Source organism: Trichosurus vulpecula, chromosome 5 (genome assembly GCF_011100635.1).
Source record: "Trichosurus vulpecula isolate mTriVul1 chromosome 5, mTriVul1.pri, whole genome shotgun sequence".
NCBI classification, from domain to species: domain Eukaryota; kingdom Metazoa; phylum Chordata; class Mammalia; order Diprotodontia; family Phalangeridae; genus Trichosurus; species Trichosurus vulpecula.
In genome coordinates this window covers 62,396,848-62,413,957 of record NC_050577.1, presented here as the reverse complement: position 1 = coordinate 62,413,957, position 17,110 = coordinate 62,396,848, and the positions used below count along the sequence as shown (strand labels likewise).

General features: G+C 39.8%; 1 protein-coding gene across 1 annotated transcript in view; it reads left to right on the top strand.

Annotated features, from left to right (window-relative positions):
* Positions 1 to 17,110, top strand: part of PIP4K2A (phosphatidylinositol-5-phosphate 4-kinase type 2 alpha) — a 204,576-nt gene that overhangs the window by 94,247 nt on the left and 93,219 nt on the right. Inside the window, exons 2-3 of the mRNA XM_036761152.1 lie at positions 14,234 to 14,331; positions 15,679 to 15,775. Coding sequence (XP_036617047.1) covers positions 14,234 to 14,331; positions 15,679 to 15,775 — 195 coding nt within the window. The remainder of the gene's footprint in view (positions 1 to 14,233; positions 14,332 to 15,678; positions 15,776 to 17,110) is intronic.

Below are 17,110 nucleotides of genomic sequence, written 5' to 3'. Positions count from 1 at the left end.
AAAAAAAACAGGCCATCATCACAAGTTTGATTGGAAGGAGGCCTAATCATATGTTTACAAACTTCAAATTCTGAACTATTTGCTTTAATAAATACTTCTACTAGATACTATATGTAACATTCTCCAAGGGCACTGATTGTGAATTGCTTGGATTTATGACAAGTGTGCAGCTTGTTCTTGGAGTCATAGACCTTAGAGGTCCCCAAGGCCATATCTCTTCCTTTATTGTTGAGGAAACTGAGGCCTAGAGAAGTTAACAGATTTAGTGGAACAATGATTTAGTGTTATTAAGTTCCAGACCCCAGATTTGAAACCAAGTCAACAGAATGCAAATCCCACGTATTTTCCATTGTATCATTACCTCTTTGGACCAGTTTTAATTAGAAGGAAATAGAAAAGAAAACATTTTTCTCAAGGTAGGCCTTCCTAATTTTAATGTTTTAAATTAAACTTAGATGTGTCTGTCAATCTGTTAGTTGTAGCTATAGTGATATCTCCAAGTAACATTGGTTTGATTTACATCATTTTAGAATGATGTCATTAATACATCATGATTAAACCCCAGCATTGCAAAACCCAACTATGATGGCAGAGCTATTAGTAGGAATTTTTGGACCTGGGGAAGCAACACAAACAGTTACCTTAGAAGAGAGAGAGTGTGTGCATTACCACAAGGTGGGAAGACTTTTGGGCATTGGTATCAAGTTCCTGGGGAGGCAGCTGAAGGGAGAATGAGGACCAGAGCAACCGAGGGAAGGAGCTCACTATAGCACGCCAAAGAAATGCATGTCCTGTTATCAGTGCCCTTTAAATTTTGCACCCTGGACCAAAGCCCCAGTACCCAACTCTTGTTATGGCTTTGTATAATGTAGTTTGGCCATTCACCTGAAATATAGATCAGATAGGTTAGCTATGGATATCATTGTCCCCTTTAAAGTTGTCTTGTTAGTGGATTATGCCTATATTTCTTTTAATTCACTTCATACTATGTGAAAATTATTTTTTTGCATAGCTTCTGTCTTTTGTAACACAATGAACATTATATGAAGTTGTTATGAAACATATAGCTAAAGCAATCAGATTAATCCCAATTCCATAATAATAATAAATAATAAAGATACTTTGAGTGAATCCACAGATGAGTTTATATACTATAAAAGTAATTTTATCCACCTGTAAAACAATATAAAAGACTTAATTAACAACTGTATAATGACTTGCACTCAGATTGTTTCTCACTACTGCGCTAAGGCCTAGGAATACGAATATAAAAAACAAGACAGTTCCTGTCCTCAAGCAGCTTGCCTTCCCATAGGGGAAGACCACACAGAAAGAGCAGCTGGAAAGAAGAGGAAAGCAGAAAACAGTGGTGGGGAAATGACGTGGAGGCCTGGCTCCAGCCAAGGATTCTACCTATCTTCCACTTCCAGCCATTGTCCCACCTGTCAAAGATCCAGAGTGCTCCTAGTTTCTAAAGGGAGGGGGATGAGAATAAAGGCCAGAGTGCAGACAGCATGGTTTAGAAGTGGAGTCTTTCTCCTAATTCAGAATGCAGTGTTCTTTTTACTATCCACATGAAAATGTAATCCAATGGAAAGGACAAACATGTCTTTTGGTTTTTTTCCCTCTTTTCTCTTTGTTTCAAACCTTAAAAAATTGAATTAAAAAGAGCAAGGGAAAATTGATGCACAACCCACATGCTTCTTTGAAATCCATGCACCTTGAAGAGATCATTCCAGTGGAGGTTTCCCTAACACATTGGGTGGATCCCTGTGGTACCTTTATGGGATGACATGGCTGAGGGTTGTACAGAAGGATCAGGCTAGATGGATTGCTATCTGAATCATTGGAGGGAGTACTCGCTCACTGAGGTCACAGATCCCAAAGTATCAAATTGCCAAAGTTATTTCTATTTTATTTAGTAATGATAATAATAACATGTTAAGTATTTGTTGTTGTGGTTGAGTTGTTTCAGTTGCATCTGACTCTCTGTGACCTCATTTAGGGTTTTCTTGGCAAAGATCCTGGAGTAGTTTGCCATTTCCTTCTCCAGCTGATTTTACAGGTGAGAAAACCGAGGCAAACAGTTAAGTGACTTGCCCAGGGTCACTCAGCTAGTAAGTGTCTGAGGCCAGATTTGAGCTCAGAAAGAAGAGTCTTCCTGATTCCAAGTCCAGGGCTCTACTACTGTGCCACCTAGCTGCCCCTATAATAAGCATATTTATTAATTATAATAAATTTGTTATAATTTCTTATACTAATACAACATAATTGCACTAAATTTATTATAATTAATAAATAAAACATTTATTATAATACTGTCTGATGATGATGATGCTTAACATTTACATAGCACCTACTATTTGCCAGGCACTGTGCTAAACACTAGATAAATATTATTTCATTTGATCCTCACGACAACTCTGAGAGGTACTGTTATTATCATCCCCATGTTACAGTTGAGGAGTGGAAGTAGATGGAGGTTAAATGACTTGTTGTAATATTAATGGGTTATGAAAATCTTCCCTGCCCATTAAGGGAAGCTTGCTTAGGGGAGGCTTGTTTGTAGGAAGGCTTCCACACCTTTTGGTATGAAAGCTAATTAGGCACTGAGAGGGTTGTGATGCCTTCTGGTTCCGAGCCTATCAGTCTAAAGAGTATATGTTCTGAGAGGTGAGCTTTTGCTTTGGGGGTTTGCTTATGAGAAGGACCTTTTGATTTCCTGGTCGAGATTGAGTAGCTGTATGTTCAGACCCCTCACTGCTCAGTTGTAAAGTCTCTCTCTCATCCAGTGGTGTATATAAAGTGTATAGCAATATTGCTTTGATTCAGGCAGTCAAAGCATTGTCTTTTGGTCTCTGTGCTAATTTCTCTGCTTGTATTTTCTCTGATGTTCAGGGTGCTGACCTTTCCCCTGAACTAGTGAATGTAATTAAAAGTAAGATTGTTGACCCCTTTAAAGTTGCTTTCCCTTAAAAGCAGATTAAAGAACTTGTGCTAGCAGGACATCCTGGCTATGCTAGGGTGCTTGCTGTTATACTTGCCCAAGGTCATATAAAGCTAGTAAGTGTCTGAGGCTGGATTTGAACTCAGGTCTTTACATTGACTCCCGGCCTAGTGCTCTGTCCACTGAACCACCTAGCTGCCTTTATTTTTAGCTAATTGTAGTTACTCCTTATTTTCATAGTGCATTAATATTTATAAAGCTCTTTCCCCTAAACATGCCTATGAGGTAGCTAGCAACATTATTCCTATTTTAGAGATTAGCAGAGAATGAGTTAAGTGATTTTCCCACAGGCACAGCTAGTAAGTAGGAGTCAAGATTTGAATCCAGTTCTCTGCCAATTCTAAGCCTTCTCACCTTTATTCCATCTGAATATTTCAGTCAGTTCTTAGTCTGTTTTGTAGCGTAGGCTTTCATTTCTTATGCACTTAGAAAAGCTTGGAACTACATTTTTCAGAAACAATTAAGTGCATTGTCAATATTTTTTTGCCCAGTCTGGTATGTTTTAGTTTTGACAACAAAGCTTCTTTATTTTCTATCCTCTTTTGGGCCCCAGCTACATCACTATCAACACTGATGTAAGGATCGTACTTACCCCAGTGCAACAAACAGAAGGTGCTGCTTTGCCCTGATCAATTTCTTTTTAGAAGTGACCAACACCACGTTCTTGAGAAAAGAGAGGGAGCCTTCATGGAATGTTCTGCTAGCAAGCAGCCTTTCAGTATCTCATGGTGCGGTGGGTGTCAGAGCTTCTACCTGATTGTCAGGTTGGATGCCCAGTTTGTTCATTCTCTTTATTTGGGGTTGACATGAATATATCAGTTCAATTACCTTTTAGATTTTTTTTTTTTAGCTTATTAAGTCATTGCTTCAGGACGAATTAATCAATGTGGAATTATAGTCTTTGTGTTTGGTAGGTAATATATTTGCTTACTTTCTTCCTACTGTAATAAGGATTTTAACAGACTTCTAATATATATTTATCACTTTTTATAGGTTGCCAAGGTGTTTATCTTCATCGATTACACTTATTTTGTATTCTATGCACACATACATTTTTATGTGTGTGTGTGTATATGTATCTACATATACATACATACATATGTGCACATATGTGTGTATGTACATATATATTTTGGTCTACTTGAAATCTTCCTTTTCAGGGTTTAAAAATGTACACACTGAGCACAGATGATCTCTGTGTATATTATTTACATACCACATAGAATTACATAGTTTTATAATTGGAAGGGTTCTGAAAGATTATATAGCCTAACTGTCATTTTGTAGGTGAGAAATGGAGGTGCAGAGAGGTGAATTTTTTTTTTTGCCCAAGGTCCAAAAGATTAAGTGGGAAGCTAGCAGTTAGAGTGCTGGGCTTGAAGTCAGGAAGACCCAAGTTCAAATCCAGTCTCAAGACACTTAGTAGCTGTATGACCATGGGCAAGTCACTTAACCTCTGTTTGCCTTAGTTTTCTCGAGGATAACAGAAGCATTGCCCCCCTAGGATTGCTGTAAGAATCTAATGAGTTAATATTTGTAAAGCACTTAGCACAGTGCCTGGCACCTAATAGGTATTTAATAAATGTTTGTGTGTGTGTGTGTGTGTGTGTGTGTGTGTGGTTTTTTTGTTCCTTTAAGTAATTGGCAGATCTGGGCTTCCCTAGATCCTCTACTTCCAAATCTATCAGTCTCTCTGCTCCATCCTGATAACTGTACATATATTTTTCATATGATACAAAGAAAAGCGTATGTGCCTTAATGAAAAACATTGTTGGCAGGGGGTAAATGCTAACAATCACAAGGGTAAAATGGGCCAGAATTAATCTGCTACCTTGTTTGGGAGTAGGATGTATTAATAGGTTGTGTCAGGTAGAAAGCCAAACCATGAAATTAAAATTCTACCAGATACCAAAAAAGGCTTCTCCCAAGCCCCAGAGCTCCATCAAAAGCAAAAATGAACATAAGGGATGGAGAGAAGGGGGAAGAGAAATTCAGAAACTTAAAGCCAAAGTGTTTTTCTGTTAGCCACAACTAATAGAGAGTCAATCAAAATTAATTTTAGAAGCATGAAGGAAATTCGTAGGAAATTTTTATTCATTTTATAAAGATTCGATTTACACATAATTTTTAAGGAGCATATCTGTGATGTAGCCTAAGGTGTTGATGTAATTATTGCTTAGAAAAATAAATTTAGCAACCCACAGGAAATACATGCTTGTGTCTTAGAATAGTCTGATTTACATAGACAGGAGGTTTAATAAAAGTAATTAAGAATGTTCTTACAGAGTTGCCTGCATCGTGAAGTTATTCATTTAGCAAATTATTCTGAAATGGCTCCTTCATCGAACCTGCACAGGGAGGGAGATGACTGTTTAAAAATTCACTAGCATTTATGGAGACAGATAGGTGGCTCAAGGGATACAACACCAGGCTTAGAGTCAGGAAGACTTGAGTTCAAATTTGGCCTCAGATATTCATTAGCTGTGTGACCCTGGGCAAGTCACTTAACCTCTGTTTGCCTTAATTCACCGGAGAAGGAAATGGTAAACCACTCTATTATTTTTGCCAAGGAAAGCCCAGATGGGGTTATGATGGGTATTGCACATGACTGAACAACTTAACAGCAGTAGTATTAATGAGAAGTCATTTAATGATTTTCATGTTGTTGTTGTTGTCGAATCATTTTCAGTTGTGTGCGACTCTCTATAACCCCATTTGGGGTTTTCTTGGCAAAGATACTGGAATGGTTTGCCATTTTCTTCTCCAGCTCATTTTACAGATGAGGAAACTGAGGCAAATGAGGTTAAGTGACTTGCCTAGGGCCACATAGCTAGTAAGTGTCTGAGACCAGATTTGAACTCAGGAAGACGAGTCCAAGGCTGTACCACCTAGCTGCTTATGAGTTTCATATTGCCCTAGAATTTAGACCCTATTTTATTGGCAACTAATGTTTTTTATTATACTTTGTGAAATGCCTCCAAATTGTATAGGAGAGATACTACTAGGAAAAAGTTTGTCTTGGTAAGAATTTAACGATTGGATTATGTGCATTCAACGCTAAAAGGATCACTTTGATTCTTCAGCGTATCTGTGATCTCATCGGTGTGAGCCCTTTTTACACAGGTACAAGTAACAACCCAGTCTCCCATTCAGCTCTTGTCCATGCACTTCCATAATCTACCCAGTTTACCAAAAGGTTTTCTTGTCAGATACCAGTATAATACAGAAGCTGTGCCCTGGTCATACCTGGCTCACATCCATGGCCAGCCCACTTTCTTTTCTGGTCATATGTCACTTGGATGTTAGGCTTTATGCTACGTTTCTCACATACTCCCCTCTTCCAGACTTCCCTATCACTAACTGTCAAGGGCGCAAGCATCTTCCTAGTTGTCCAGGTTTGTCACCTCACTGTCATCCTCAACTACTCACTGTCACCCCACATATCCAACCCTCATCTGATCTTGTCATACCTCTCTTCAGGCAAGTCTGATATGTAATCAGTTCTGTCCACTCACACAGCCACCAACCCAACCCAGGCCCTCATCATCTTTCATCAGAATTGTTGCCTTCTGATTGGTTTCCCTGACCCAAGTCTTTCGCTACTCTACTGCCAAGGTGATCTTAGATCTGACCAGGCCACCTCCCTGCCCAGTGAGTTCTAATGACTCCTTCTTACCTTAAGGAATAAACTCCTCCATAACCTTGCCCTTTCTTCCCTTTCCAATCATCTTACACTTTGCTGCTTTCCAGCTGTACTGGTCTAATGGCCATTCTTTGACAATGACCTGGCATCTCCCACCTCTATACCTTTGAAACTGGCAATCTCCCGTGCATGGAATATTTTCCTCCTCCCCTCATCCCTTGGTTTCTCTGACTTTCTTCAGCATTTAGCTGAAGGCCCACTTTCTGCAGGAGAGTTTTCCTGGTCCCCCACTGGCTAGTGATTTCCCCTCTCAGGTCATCTTCTGTTTACTTTGCTTATAGCTTGTATGTCGCTAGTTATTTGCGTGTTGTCTCCTTCATTCAAATGTGAGCTCCTTGAGAACAGGGACTGTTTTTCTTTTCTTTGTATCCCCAGCATTTAGCACAATATCTGCCTGGCACATAGTCAATAATTAATAAGTATTTGTTGACTAACTACACTTTGTGGTTGGTAATGTTATTACAGACTACTCATATCCACCACGCGTCTCTCCATTGCCCCTTTTCAACTCTTAGAGGCTATAGTATTCTGTGACTTTCACTTTTATGGTATCAGTGAAAGCATATTTTTCTTAGAAAGATGGAGCTTTGTTTCAAAGGTAAGCTTGGGGTAGATAATAACACTGTTCAGCGTCCAAAGCTAAACAATCCTGTTCTCTTCCTGCTCAATTCTAGGCCAGGGGTCATTGTTATCCATAGTGCCTGTGCAAGATAAAGGAACTGAAGAACTGATTTATATGTAATGATATGTATATTTAATATATATTATTGATATATACTGTATGATCATATATGTATATATGCATACATATACATACACATACATACACACACATATAAAATGTATTATCCATCCAATTCCTTATGACAGTGTGGACATTTGACATCCTTTGTTGCCTTCATCTGTGTGTAGTTAGGCCAGACTGTTTTGAGTGACTGATTCTTGTTTAGGATCAGCGTCCCAGGGCTTTATACAATCAATATGATGTCATTTGCTAACTGAAACATCTAACACAGGGGTTCTTAAATTTTGTGTGTGTGTGTGGCTGGTTGGGTGAAGCCTATGAAACTCTTCTCAGAATGTTTTTGAATGTATAAAATAAAATACATAGGAGTAAAAAGGAAACCAATGTGCTCATACAAGATATTAAATAAAGTTCATGAACCCCAGGTTAAGAACCTCTAATCTAGAGAATCTCTGTATTTGGAGGGAGTCTCTTTTCTGTTTGAACTCTGAGCTGGACATCCTCCATGTTTATTGATTGATTGACTATTGTTATTCCTTTGCAAAGAATCTCGTATGATTCTGACATGTGATCTATGCTTATGTACCCAAAGGGATTTAATATTCACTAATCCAGCTGAAAATATCATTATGTATGTGTGGATGTATTATCCAACCAACTCCATAGCAGTGTGGACAACAGACCTCCTTTGTTCATTGGTTTTTTCCTCTGTGGATAGTTTGAGTGATTGATTTTTATTTAGGATCCATGTGCTAATGCATTCCCTTGTATTATAGGGGGACAGACCCTAATGACAGAAAGATGAACTTCCAAAAGTCTTTTGTTAGCTCTTCCATCTCCTTGAGAAGATACCCAGACCTTTCAATGGATGTTCCTAATGTGAAATTTGCTTTATTTTGTAGTTATCTCTGTGTATTTTGTTTTTGCCAGTGGTATCTCAATAAATCTAGAAAAGTATTTACTATGTATTTGTTTATTCAGCTTCTAGGCCTTGTGAGATATTAGTTTGGTATTGACTTTATCTTATCAAGTTAAATAGGTCTGTAGAAAGCAAGTACAGATAGTTGCTGTTGTTCATCTTTTTTTGAAGGGTGCCGATGACATCATGGGGTGATGTATTGACTGGAACACAAATTGGATTTAAGTGAAGCAGAGTTGTACAAAGTTGTCAGCCTCACTCTCTCTTCCAGAGTCATCAAAGTCCAGTGGCAGGACAAAAGTCAAGACACTTGGTGACGGGCCGGGATGTAGCTGATGACCTTGGTGTCTTTGATATCTGACCAAGCTCTAAGTTCTCCACAGTGTCTCCTTCACCCGCCCTCATGGTTGGAATAAATTGTTCTCATCCTCTCATTCTGCTGGTGGAAATCTTCACATGCTTGGAGTAGACATCCCCCTAACTCACCAATGGGCTTGAGGCTTGTTGATTGCCCTCAATCTGGTTTAGCCCATCTACCAAGACAGTTTTTCAGGTTGTGCTGCAGCTTCTTGGAGCCACAGGTGAGAGTTGGGTGACAGGTGGCTACTGAAGGTGGATGAGAAGTCCTGAAAGGGGTTCAGCAAGCCCTCACTCCAGAGGTACTAGTCCTCCCTGAACACCTCATACACTCCAGGTGCAGATTAAATACTTTTGATCGATGGAGGTTTTCTTCCTGACTACTTACCACCTGGGAAGCTTTATCAAGAAGTGATTTTAATGTAATCAGAACACTTGGGCTGGTTCCAAAGTAGAGATAGGGATAGAAACTAGACTTGTGGTTTCATTGATGTGAGGAACACTTGGATGAAGGAACTCCCTCTACTAGTACAGATCGGCACCTTTCCTGCAACTTAGGGTCATAAGAGTAGAGGTTCTGAACATTTTGGGGGCATCATAGATCCCTTTGGCAACCTAGTAAAGCCTTTCCCAGAATAAATGTTTTTAAGTGTATAAAATATATAGGAATTACAAAGGGAACCAATTGAAATATGGTTATCAAAATATTTTAAAACCAAGTTCATGGATCCCAGGGTGAGAGTTCCTGTCTTAAAGACTTGTTTAGAAGTTAAGTGACTTGCCCAAGGTCATAGAGCCAGTTTGTATTAGAGACAGAACTTCAACTCAGGTCTTCCTTGCTCTAAAACCAGCTGTATTCACTCCTGAAGTGGAATGAGTGCTGAATGTGGAGTCACAGGACCTGGGTTAAAATCCTGGTTGCCATTTCCAATCTGTGTGGCCTTGTGCAAGTCCTGTATGGGTCTCAGTTTCCTCATCTGTAAAATGATGGGGTTGGACTAAATGACTTTTAAGATGACTTGCAGCTACGAAAGCCTTCCAGACCCATGATTCAAACCAGAGAATCGAATGAAAAGGAAGAATTAGAAAATAGGAAATGAAATCAAACTGGCCTGATTTATGGTGGTTCATATTAAAGGCTTGACTATTTCCTCAGTCATGAACCTGAAGATATCAGTGCTGATCACTGTGCCAGTATGGTGGAAAGGGCTGGATTGGGAGTTCTAAGAGATGGGTCACAATCTTAGTTCTGTACCAAGCAACTAACTCTGTCAACTCAGGCAGCTCATTTAAGTGTTCTGAACATCAGCTTCCTCATCTGTAGTATTAGGGAGGTAGATGAGAACATCTTATATCCATGAAGGAAGAAAGGAAAGAAGGAAGGAAAGAAAGGATGAAGGAAAGGAATTAAGTGCCTTCTGTGTACCAGACATGGTGCTAAACTCATTCCAAATATCTCGTTTGATTCTCACAACCACCCTGCAAAGTAGGTGTTATTATCCCCATTTTACAGTTGAGGAAACTGAGGCAGGTTAAATGACTTGCCCAGGGTCACATCGCTAGTGAGTGTTGAGGCCAGATTTGACTTCAGGTCTCCCTGACCACAGACCTAGTGCTCTATCCCATGAACCATCTAGCTACCTGTTATTAACATATACACATATGTGGATATGCATGGATACACACACACACCCTATTTTCTCCACCAGATTGTAAGCTCTCATAAAGCTTATCCTTTGTTCTCTGTAACCCCAGCATTTAGCCCAATGCTTTGCATATAGTGTAAGCTCAGTAAATCATGGGAGCATAAATTTAGTTCTTGGAAGTAACCTCAAGGTCTTCTAGTCCAGCATCCTCATTTTAAAGTTGAGGAATCTTAGACCCAAGTGAGTTAAGTGACTTGCCCAAGGTCCCACAAGTAAATCAAACCCAATGAAATTCAGATTTATCCCTGAACTGTATTTAAACCAATACCTTTTAAATCTTTTCCCCTGGATCCTTCACAGAGCTACTAAAAAGAAAGAATTATACTGAATTTTTAGTATTTCAGCATAGTATGGCAGAAAGAGTCCAGGATTTGAAGTCAGAGAACTTGGGTTCAAATCCCAGCTCTACCAGTTTTGACTTGGGTACTTAATGTCTGGGTATTAGCTCTTCTGTAAAATAAAGTGGGTGGACTAGGTGACCATTAAGGTACCTTCCAGGTCTAACTCTTTAATCCTGTGGTCCTTGCTCACCTTCTGGTGGAGAAGCTAATGAACAGAGAGAGGGGAATTAGCTGGGGAAGAAAGAGGAAGCCAGGACCATGGCAAAGCAGAATAGCTAGTCTCTGAATTGTCAAGGTTTAATCCACTTTGAAACTGGGGAAGAGAAGACATCATTAATCACACAGAGCATAATTGTGATTGAAGATAGGACTGTTAAGGAGAGGCACCAGTAAGACTTTCCTGTCATAGGATGATAAATTTTGAGCTGGAAAGGGATCTTACAGGTCACCTGGTCTTAACACTGTTATTTTACAGGTGAGTAAATCTGTATTTACCCAGAGATGGTAACTGGCTAAGCTCATATAGGTTCTAAGTAGCCAAACCAAAATCAGCTCCCAGGTCATCTGGCTCCACATCTAGAGCGCTCTTGTCTGTACTATGTAGCCACCCTAAATTGTTGTAGTGAAATATCCAACGCAGCAGGTACATGCTCCCTTTGTTTTGACACCTTTACTACCCTTATTTTTACATTAAATCCTCCTTTCCAGATCTCCAAACTATTTAAATAATCATCTCTGTAACAGTCTCTTTAATTATAAAGTATATTTTAATTATCTGGCTCCAAGATTTATGTTAACAATTAGCGAGTTCTAATTATGGTTCTTGCGTTGATTTTTTTTAATGTAATCCTTCAAGCTTTTACAGTGCAGTAGTAAAATGAATCTGGAGCAGTATCTATCTGTCTCACAAATTTGCTCTGAGAATTACCCTGTACTGGTAAGGTACTTAAAAGAATAGGGAATGAATCAAAGGAGTTACATAATTTTATATTATTGTTTCAGTTTTTATAAATAGCATCCTTGTGTGTTTAAAGTGGAAAGGAGACTCTGGAGATGCTACACTCAGGCCAAGCTTGTACACTCTCCAGGTGATGTTGGATTAACTTCCCTCTTTGACTTGTGCTGTGATGTTATTTTGGCTTGGGAAGGAGCTGTTGGCACCAGTAAAAGGATCCTCAGAGTAATTTATGGCAGTGAAAAACCAGAGAGCTAATTGTATGGAAAGGTTTTATAAATCAGCAGTCTGTGCAGTGCAAGAATTAATTGGAGAGTTGGCGGTTGTAATTAAGATTGTTTGGGACCGATTTAAGGTTCTGTACAGGTCATCTCCCATTACAGTGAAACCCAAGGCACTGTTCTCATTCTTTTGTTATACTAGAATTTGGTTGTCCCAAATATTGCTTTGACTAGGTCATTGCCAAAGGCTTAGCAATTTTTATGTTTACATTTACATACCTTCATAAAGCTTCTTTGTTAGAATTGTACTTTGTTTTAAATAGGTTTGACCATGCCTAATTTCCAAGCAGCTGTACCTTCAATACTCTGTGCTGAAATGCTTTATAATATGATTTTAAAACAAAGCTTATTGTGGCCAGCAAATTCAGAATTTTTCTCAAACTCTTTACTTCTATCGTTTAAGAATTTGCAGTTTCATTGGTATGACTGTATCCCACACCAATTAATAAATGGCCTAATGAGTTGCTAGGGCCAAAAAAAATTATTCCCTGGTGACCAACCTTCTGGTGATGAGATACTCTGCACTTACCTGTCTTCTACAAGTAAGGTGTCCTCCTACTAAGCCTTCCTGGTATCCTTAGTTGTTAGGACTCTTCCTCCTCTGTTTTACTTTACATATATGTGTCCTGTTTTTACCCCTCATAGCTTCTAAAGCTCTTCACAAAGTGGCCTCTTCCTACATTTCCATTCTGCTAATATACATTATTCCCCTCTATGTTCTCTGTGGTCCTGTCCTGCTGACCTCCTGGTTGTTTCTCTCACAATAAGCTCTATTTTCCATCACTATACTTTTGTGTTGGCCATCCACTATACCTGGAATGCTCTCCTTGCCCACCCCTGCCCCCAAGAATCCCTTGTTTCCTTGGAGACTCTGCCAAAGTGACAGCTGTTGGGGAAACCTTTCCTGGTGCCCTCAGCTTGTATTTGATTTGTACATGCCTTAAGGATGCCTGTACTTGTCTGTGTTGTCTGTTGGAATGTAAGTAGGGACTATTGCATTTTTGTGTTTGCGTCTCCAGTGCTTGGCACCACCTGAGTGCTTGATGATTGATCAAGGGCAGGGACTGTGTAGTTCTTTTGACTTAATGTCCCTTGTACCTATACACATGATATACCTTACATACAAGATCCTTGTACCTTATACATAATATATCCTTGGAGAATTAAATTGCAAGGGTCTATTCTGCATTTTAGAGGAAAGCCCAAGTTGTTCTTTGGGCATCTCCTTTTGTCACCAAAGAAGTCTTTCTTTTTCATTTTGTCCCAGGGTTGGCATGAGGGTGAAGGGCAGTCCTGTGCCATGTGGAAAGGGGAATGGTGAGGAGAGCTGAAATATTGTGAATCAAACCAAGTCAGGTAGTGGGGAGTGGAACGGAGGGAGAGGAAAAGTGGAGTTCCAACTCCCTAGTGAGGAATGGAGCCCACTTAAGCTGGTAATTAGGGACAATTAACAGAAAAAACTCTCTTGGTTTTGGAAATCTTGATTCTAGAGATTAAACTGGGGACTCTTCTGACTCAAGCCAGAGTTCAAAGGGTAACCAAATCTCAGGGGCCAGGCAGAATTTAGAATTTAGCAGTGGTGTTCTTAACAATCCCCAAAATTGGGGAAGTCGAGCCTAGAGCAACTCCATGAGACATTGCACAAGGGGATCCTAAGTGTCAGCCAAACAATTCTTAAGGACAGTGGCTTGTTTGTTTTAGAATGTTAATTTCTTGAGTGGAGGAGTTGCTTCACCTTTTGTTTTTGTATTGTCAGTGCCTAGCACTGTGCCCGGCACACAGTAGGCACTTAATACTTTTTTGATCCATCGGTTAAATAGTGATTACATGCTAGACGTTCCTCCTCATTCTGCCAAAGGGACGATGCCAGGGGTAGCTACTGTGGGGTGGTTTGCCATCTTTTTTTTCCTTCCATTGTCCTTTGCCACTACTAGACCGGTAACCATATCCTGGCATTGATGAGAGAGAGAGGAGAATCAAACACCTGCTTTGGGGAGTGTTAATGTATGGGGCTCAGGAAGTAGCTGTGTGTGTGTGTGTATAGTGGCACCAGGAAAGGAGAACAAGAGAGGAAAACAAGATGTTAAGCGTAGCAGCCGGGGAAAGAGAAGAATTACTGCAGCCCCCTGGCCAATGAGGGACACAGGTGAAGGGAAAATGGGAAGGGGCTTTCCAAGTGATGATGACCACTGTGGAATGTTTATTTTTTTCCCTTCTAGATCAATGAACTGAGCCATGTCCAAATCCCTGTGATGCTCATGCCAGACGATTTCAAAGCATATTCCAAGATAAAGGTGGACAATCACCTTTTTAACAAGTAAGTTCAATTGCCAGTGTTCTCTTGTGCTGGTAGAGTTCCTGGGAGTTCAGTTTTATGAAGTTTTAAAAACTCCATTATTTTTCAATGGGTAGGAGTAAAGTTTTGCTGATTAAGTTAATCCTGTGATAAACACAACCATCTGTTCTGTTCAAAAAAGTAACAGCAGGGCCTACTGGGTAGTATCCTTTTGCCATATGGCATATTGTTCTCTGTGAATATCTTACATGTTAAAAGTCAAATTCTCATTATAATGGGAATTTTTTAAAAGATGCAAATTATTTGGATTTTGGAAGAAATATAAACTTACATTCTACAACGTGCATCCTTAAAAGGGATTCATTTTGGACAAAAATAAAGAGGGTTTATTTTGCCCATGAATAAAGGATGACATGCGTTTTTGTAAAACTTCATAGGAGGCCATATAAAGCACTGAAAATATGACTCCTATCCATGTGAATTTAAATGAAAGAATTTCTAAATAAAACCATTGTCCTGAGTGAAACAGGTGAGTTAGTCCTTATCATGATATATTTTGGAGGCTGGGCTTTCAAGAATTAGAAGGGTAAAAGAAAATCTTAGTCCACTGTTTTGTTTTCTGAATTGAATTTGGAAAGTAGTAAAAAAAAAAAAAGAAGAAGAAGAAGAGGAGGAGGAGGAGCATATTCAGAATTTGAAGTTAGTGTGGGAGGATAGTCTTATTTTTTTTTTGGAGGGCTATAATTCAGTCCTACCACTTGTGAGTAACTGAAAGTGGACCAGGAATGCCCTTCCCACCTTCCTTTCCTGCCCTCCTTTACTTTTCTTCTCCTGTGTTTGTTTCTTTCCTCTTTCCGTCCCACTTCTTCCTTCCCCTTCACTTCTTTTTTTCCCTCCTATTCATGACTTCTCCACTTTCTAAAGCATGAACCAAAAACTGCTAGATGAGCATGGTAGAGATAAGGAAGATCTGCGCTGTCAGAGTGATGAAGGAGGAAAACTATTACTGTTTGTCTCTAAATTACTGCCTGTAAAATATGTACTAGAACAACCCATCAGGAAGTTTTAGTATGATTAGGAGAGGCAGTGGAGAGAGCGTTGAGTTTATAGTTAAGACCTAAATTTGAATCCCAACTCTGACACTCAGCACTCGTGTCTCCTTGGGCAAATTACCCAGCCTCTCAGAGCCTCGGTTCTTTAACTATAGAAGGAAGCTAACGATACCTCTAGTGCCCATGTCATAAAGCTGATGGAACTCTTAAGTGGGATGAATGTGTTGGTAAAATGCCTTACAGACTTTAAAAAGCTACATCAACATTAGCTGTTATATGTGCCTTTGCATCTCATTTTATGGTATTACAATTTCAGAGAAAACATGCCGAGTCATTTCAAATTTAAGGAATATTGCCCAATGGTTTTCCGCAACCTGAGAGAAAGGTTTGGGATTGATGATCAGGATTTTCAGGTGAGTGGAAGCACTTTTAACCTTTGCTTGGGATGGTTATTCTCCAGTCCCTTGGAGCCCCGAGGAGGAAGGAAAAGGTCCTATTTTAAAACATGTTCACAGTTTAGCTCTGGTTCACACCCAGTTGTTAGTTATTAACTGTAAAGAAAGACCTAGCATATACCAGAGATCCAGGCCCATTTGTTTAAATAATTGAGTGTGAAAGAGGTGAAGCTGCCATAGCAAAAACACTGAGTTTTTAGGTACCAGCCACCCCTGGAAATTGCAGTCTGGCATGGTGATAGCAAACTCAGATAGAAACTAGACTGTATGGATCCTTGTGGGCCACATGTTGACTTAAAAATCCATAATATTAACATCATCTGTGTTCTATTGTATTTTTATGTAGTTTGTTAAGTGTTTATTTGTAAATTAAATTTTAATCTGGTTCAGGCCACAATCAGGTGGGCCTTGGGTGTGACAGTTCTGGTCCAGCGCACTAGCTGAGGACTCAGTCACAAAACCAGGTTCTACCGCTGCCTCAATGTTCTTATCTATGAAATGGGTTAGATTGGCCGGGTTTCTAGGTCTGTTCCAGTTCTAGATGTGATCATGCAATCCTGTGTTTATAAAATGGCAATAACAGTACTATCTCATTAGGTTATCTTGAGGAAATGAGTTTATAACCTACCAAGCCCTCTATGAGAAGCCTTATGGAATGGTGGGTAGAGAGCTGTCTTGAACGTCAAGAAGACTTGATTTCAAGTCCTGCTTCTGACACAGACTGGCTTTGTGACAGATCACTTGAATTCTCAGTGCCCCAAATAACTGAAAGTCCCTCCTAAACCCCCTTGTTGTCATTGTTCAGTCTTGTCCTATTCTCTGTGACCCCATTTGGGGTTTTCTTGGCAAAGATACTGGAGGGGTTTGCCGTTTCCTTCTCCAGCTCATTTTACGGATGAGGAAACTGAGGCAAACAGGGTTAAATGACATGCCCAGGAACAAACAGCTAGTAAGTATCTGAGGACAGATTTGAACTCAGGAAGATGAGTCTTCCTGACTCCAGGCCCACATAGCTGCCCCAAGTCCCCTTTCCCCTCCCCAAATCACTGTATACATGTGAACTCATTTTCATAAAAGAAAGTAGAGAGAAGGGGGCATGGTAGAGTGCTGTTCTTGGAGGCAGGAAGTCCTCAAGTCTCTCTGGTGACATGCATTCTGCTAGTTAAACCTCTTATTAAGAGGCTTCATGCTATATTGGAAGGAGCAATAGGTCAAGTCAGAAGATCCATGTTTATTCCCTACCTCTGCCACTTAACTTGAGCAGGAGAGGGAGCCTCTCTGGGCCTCTGTTTC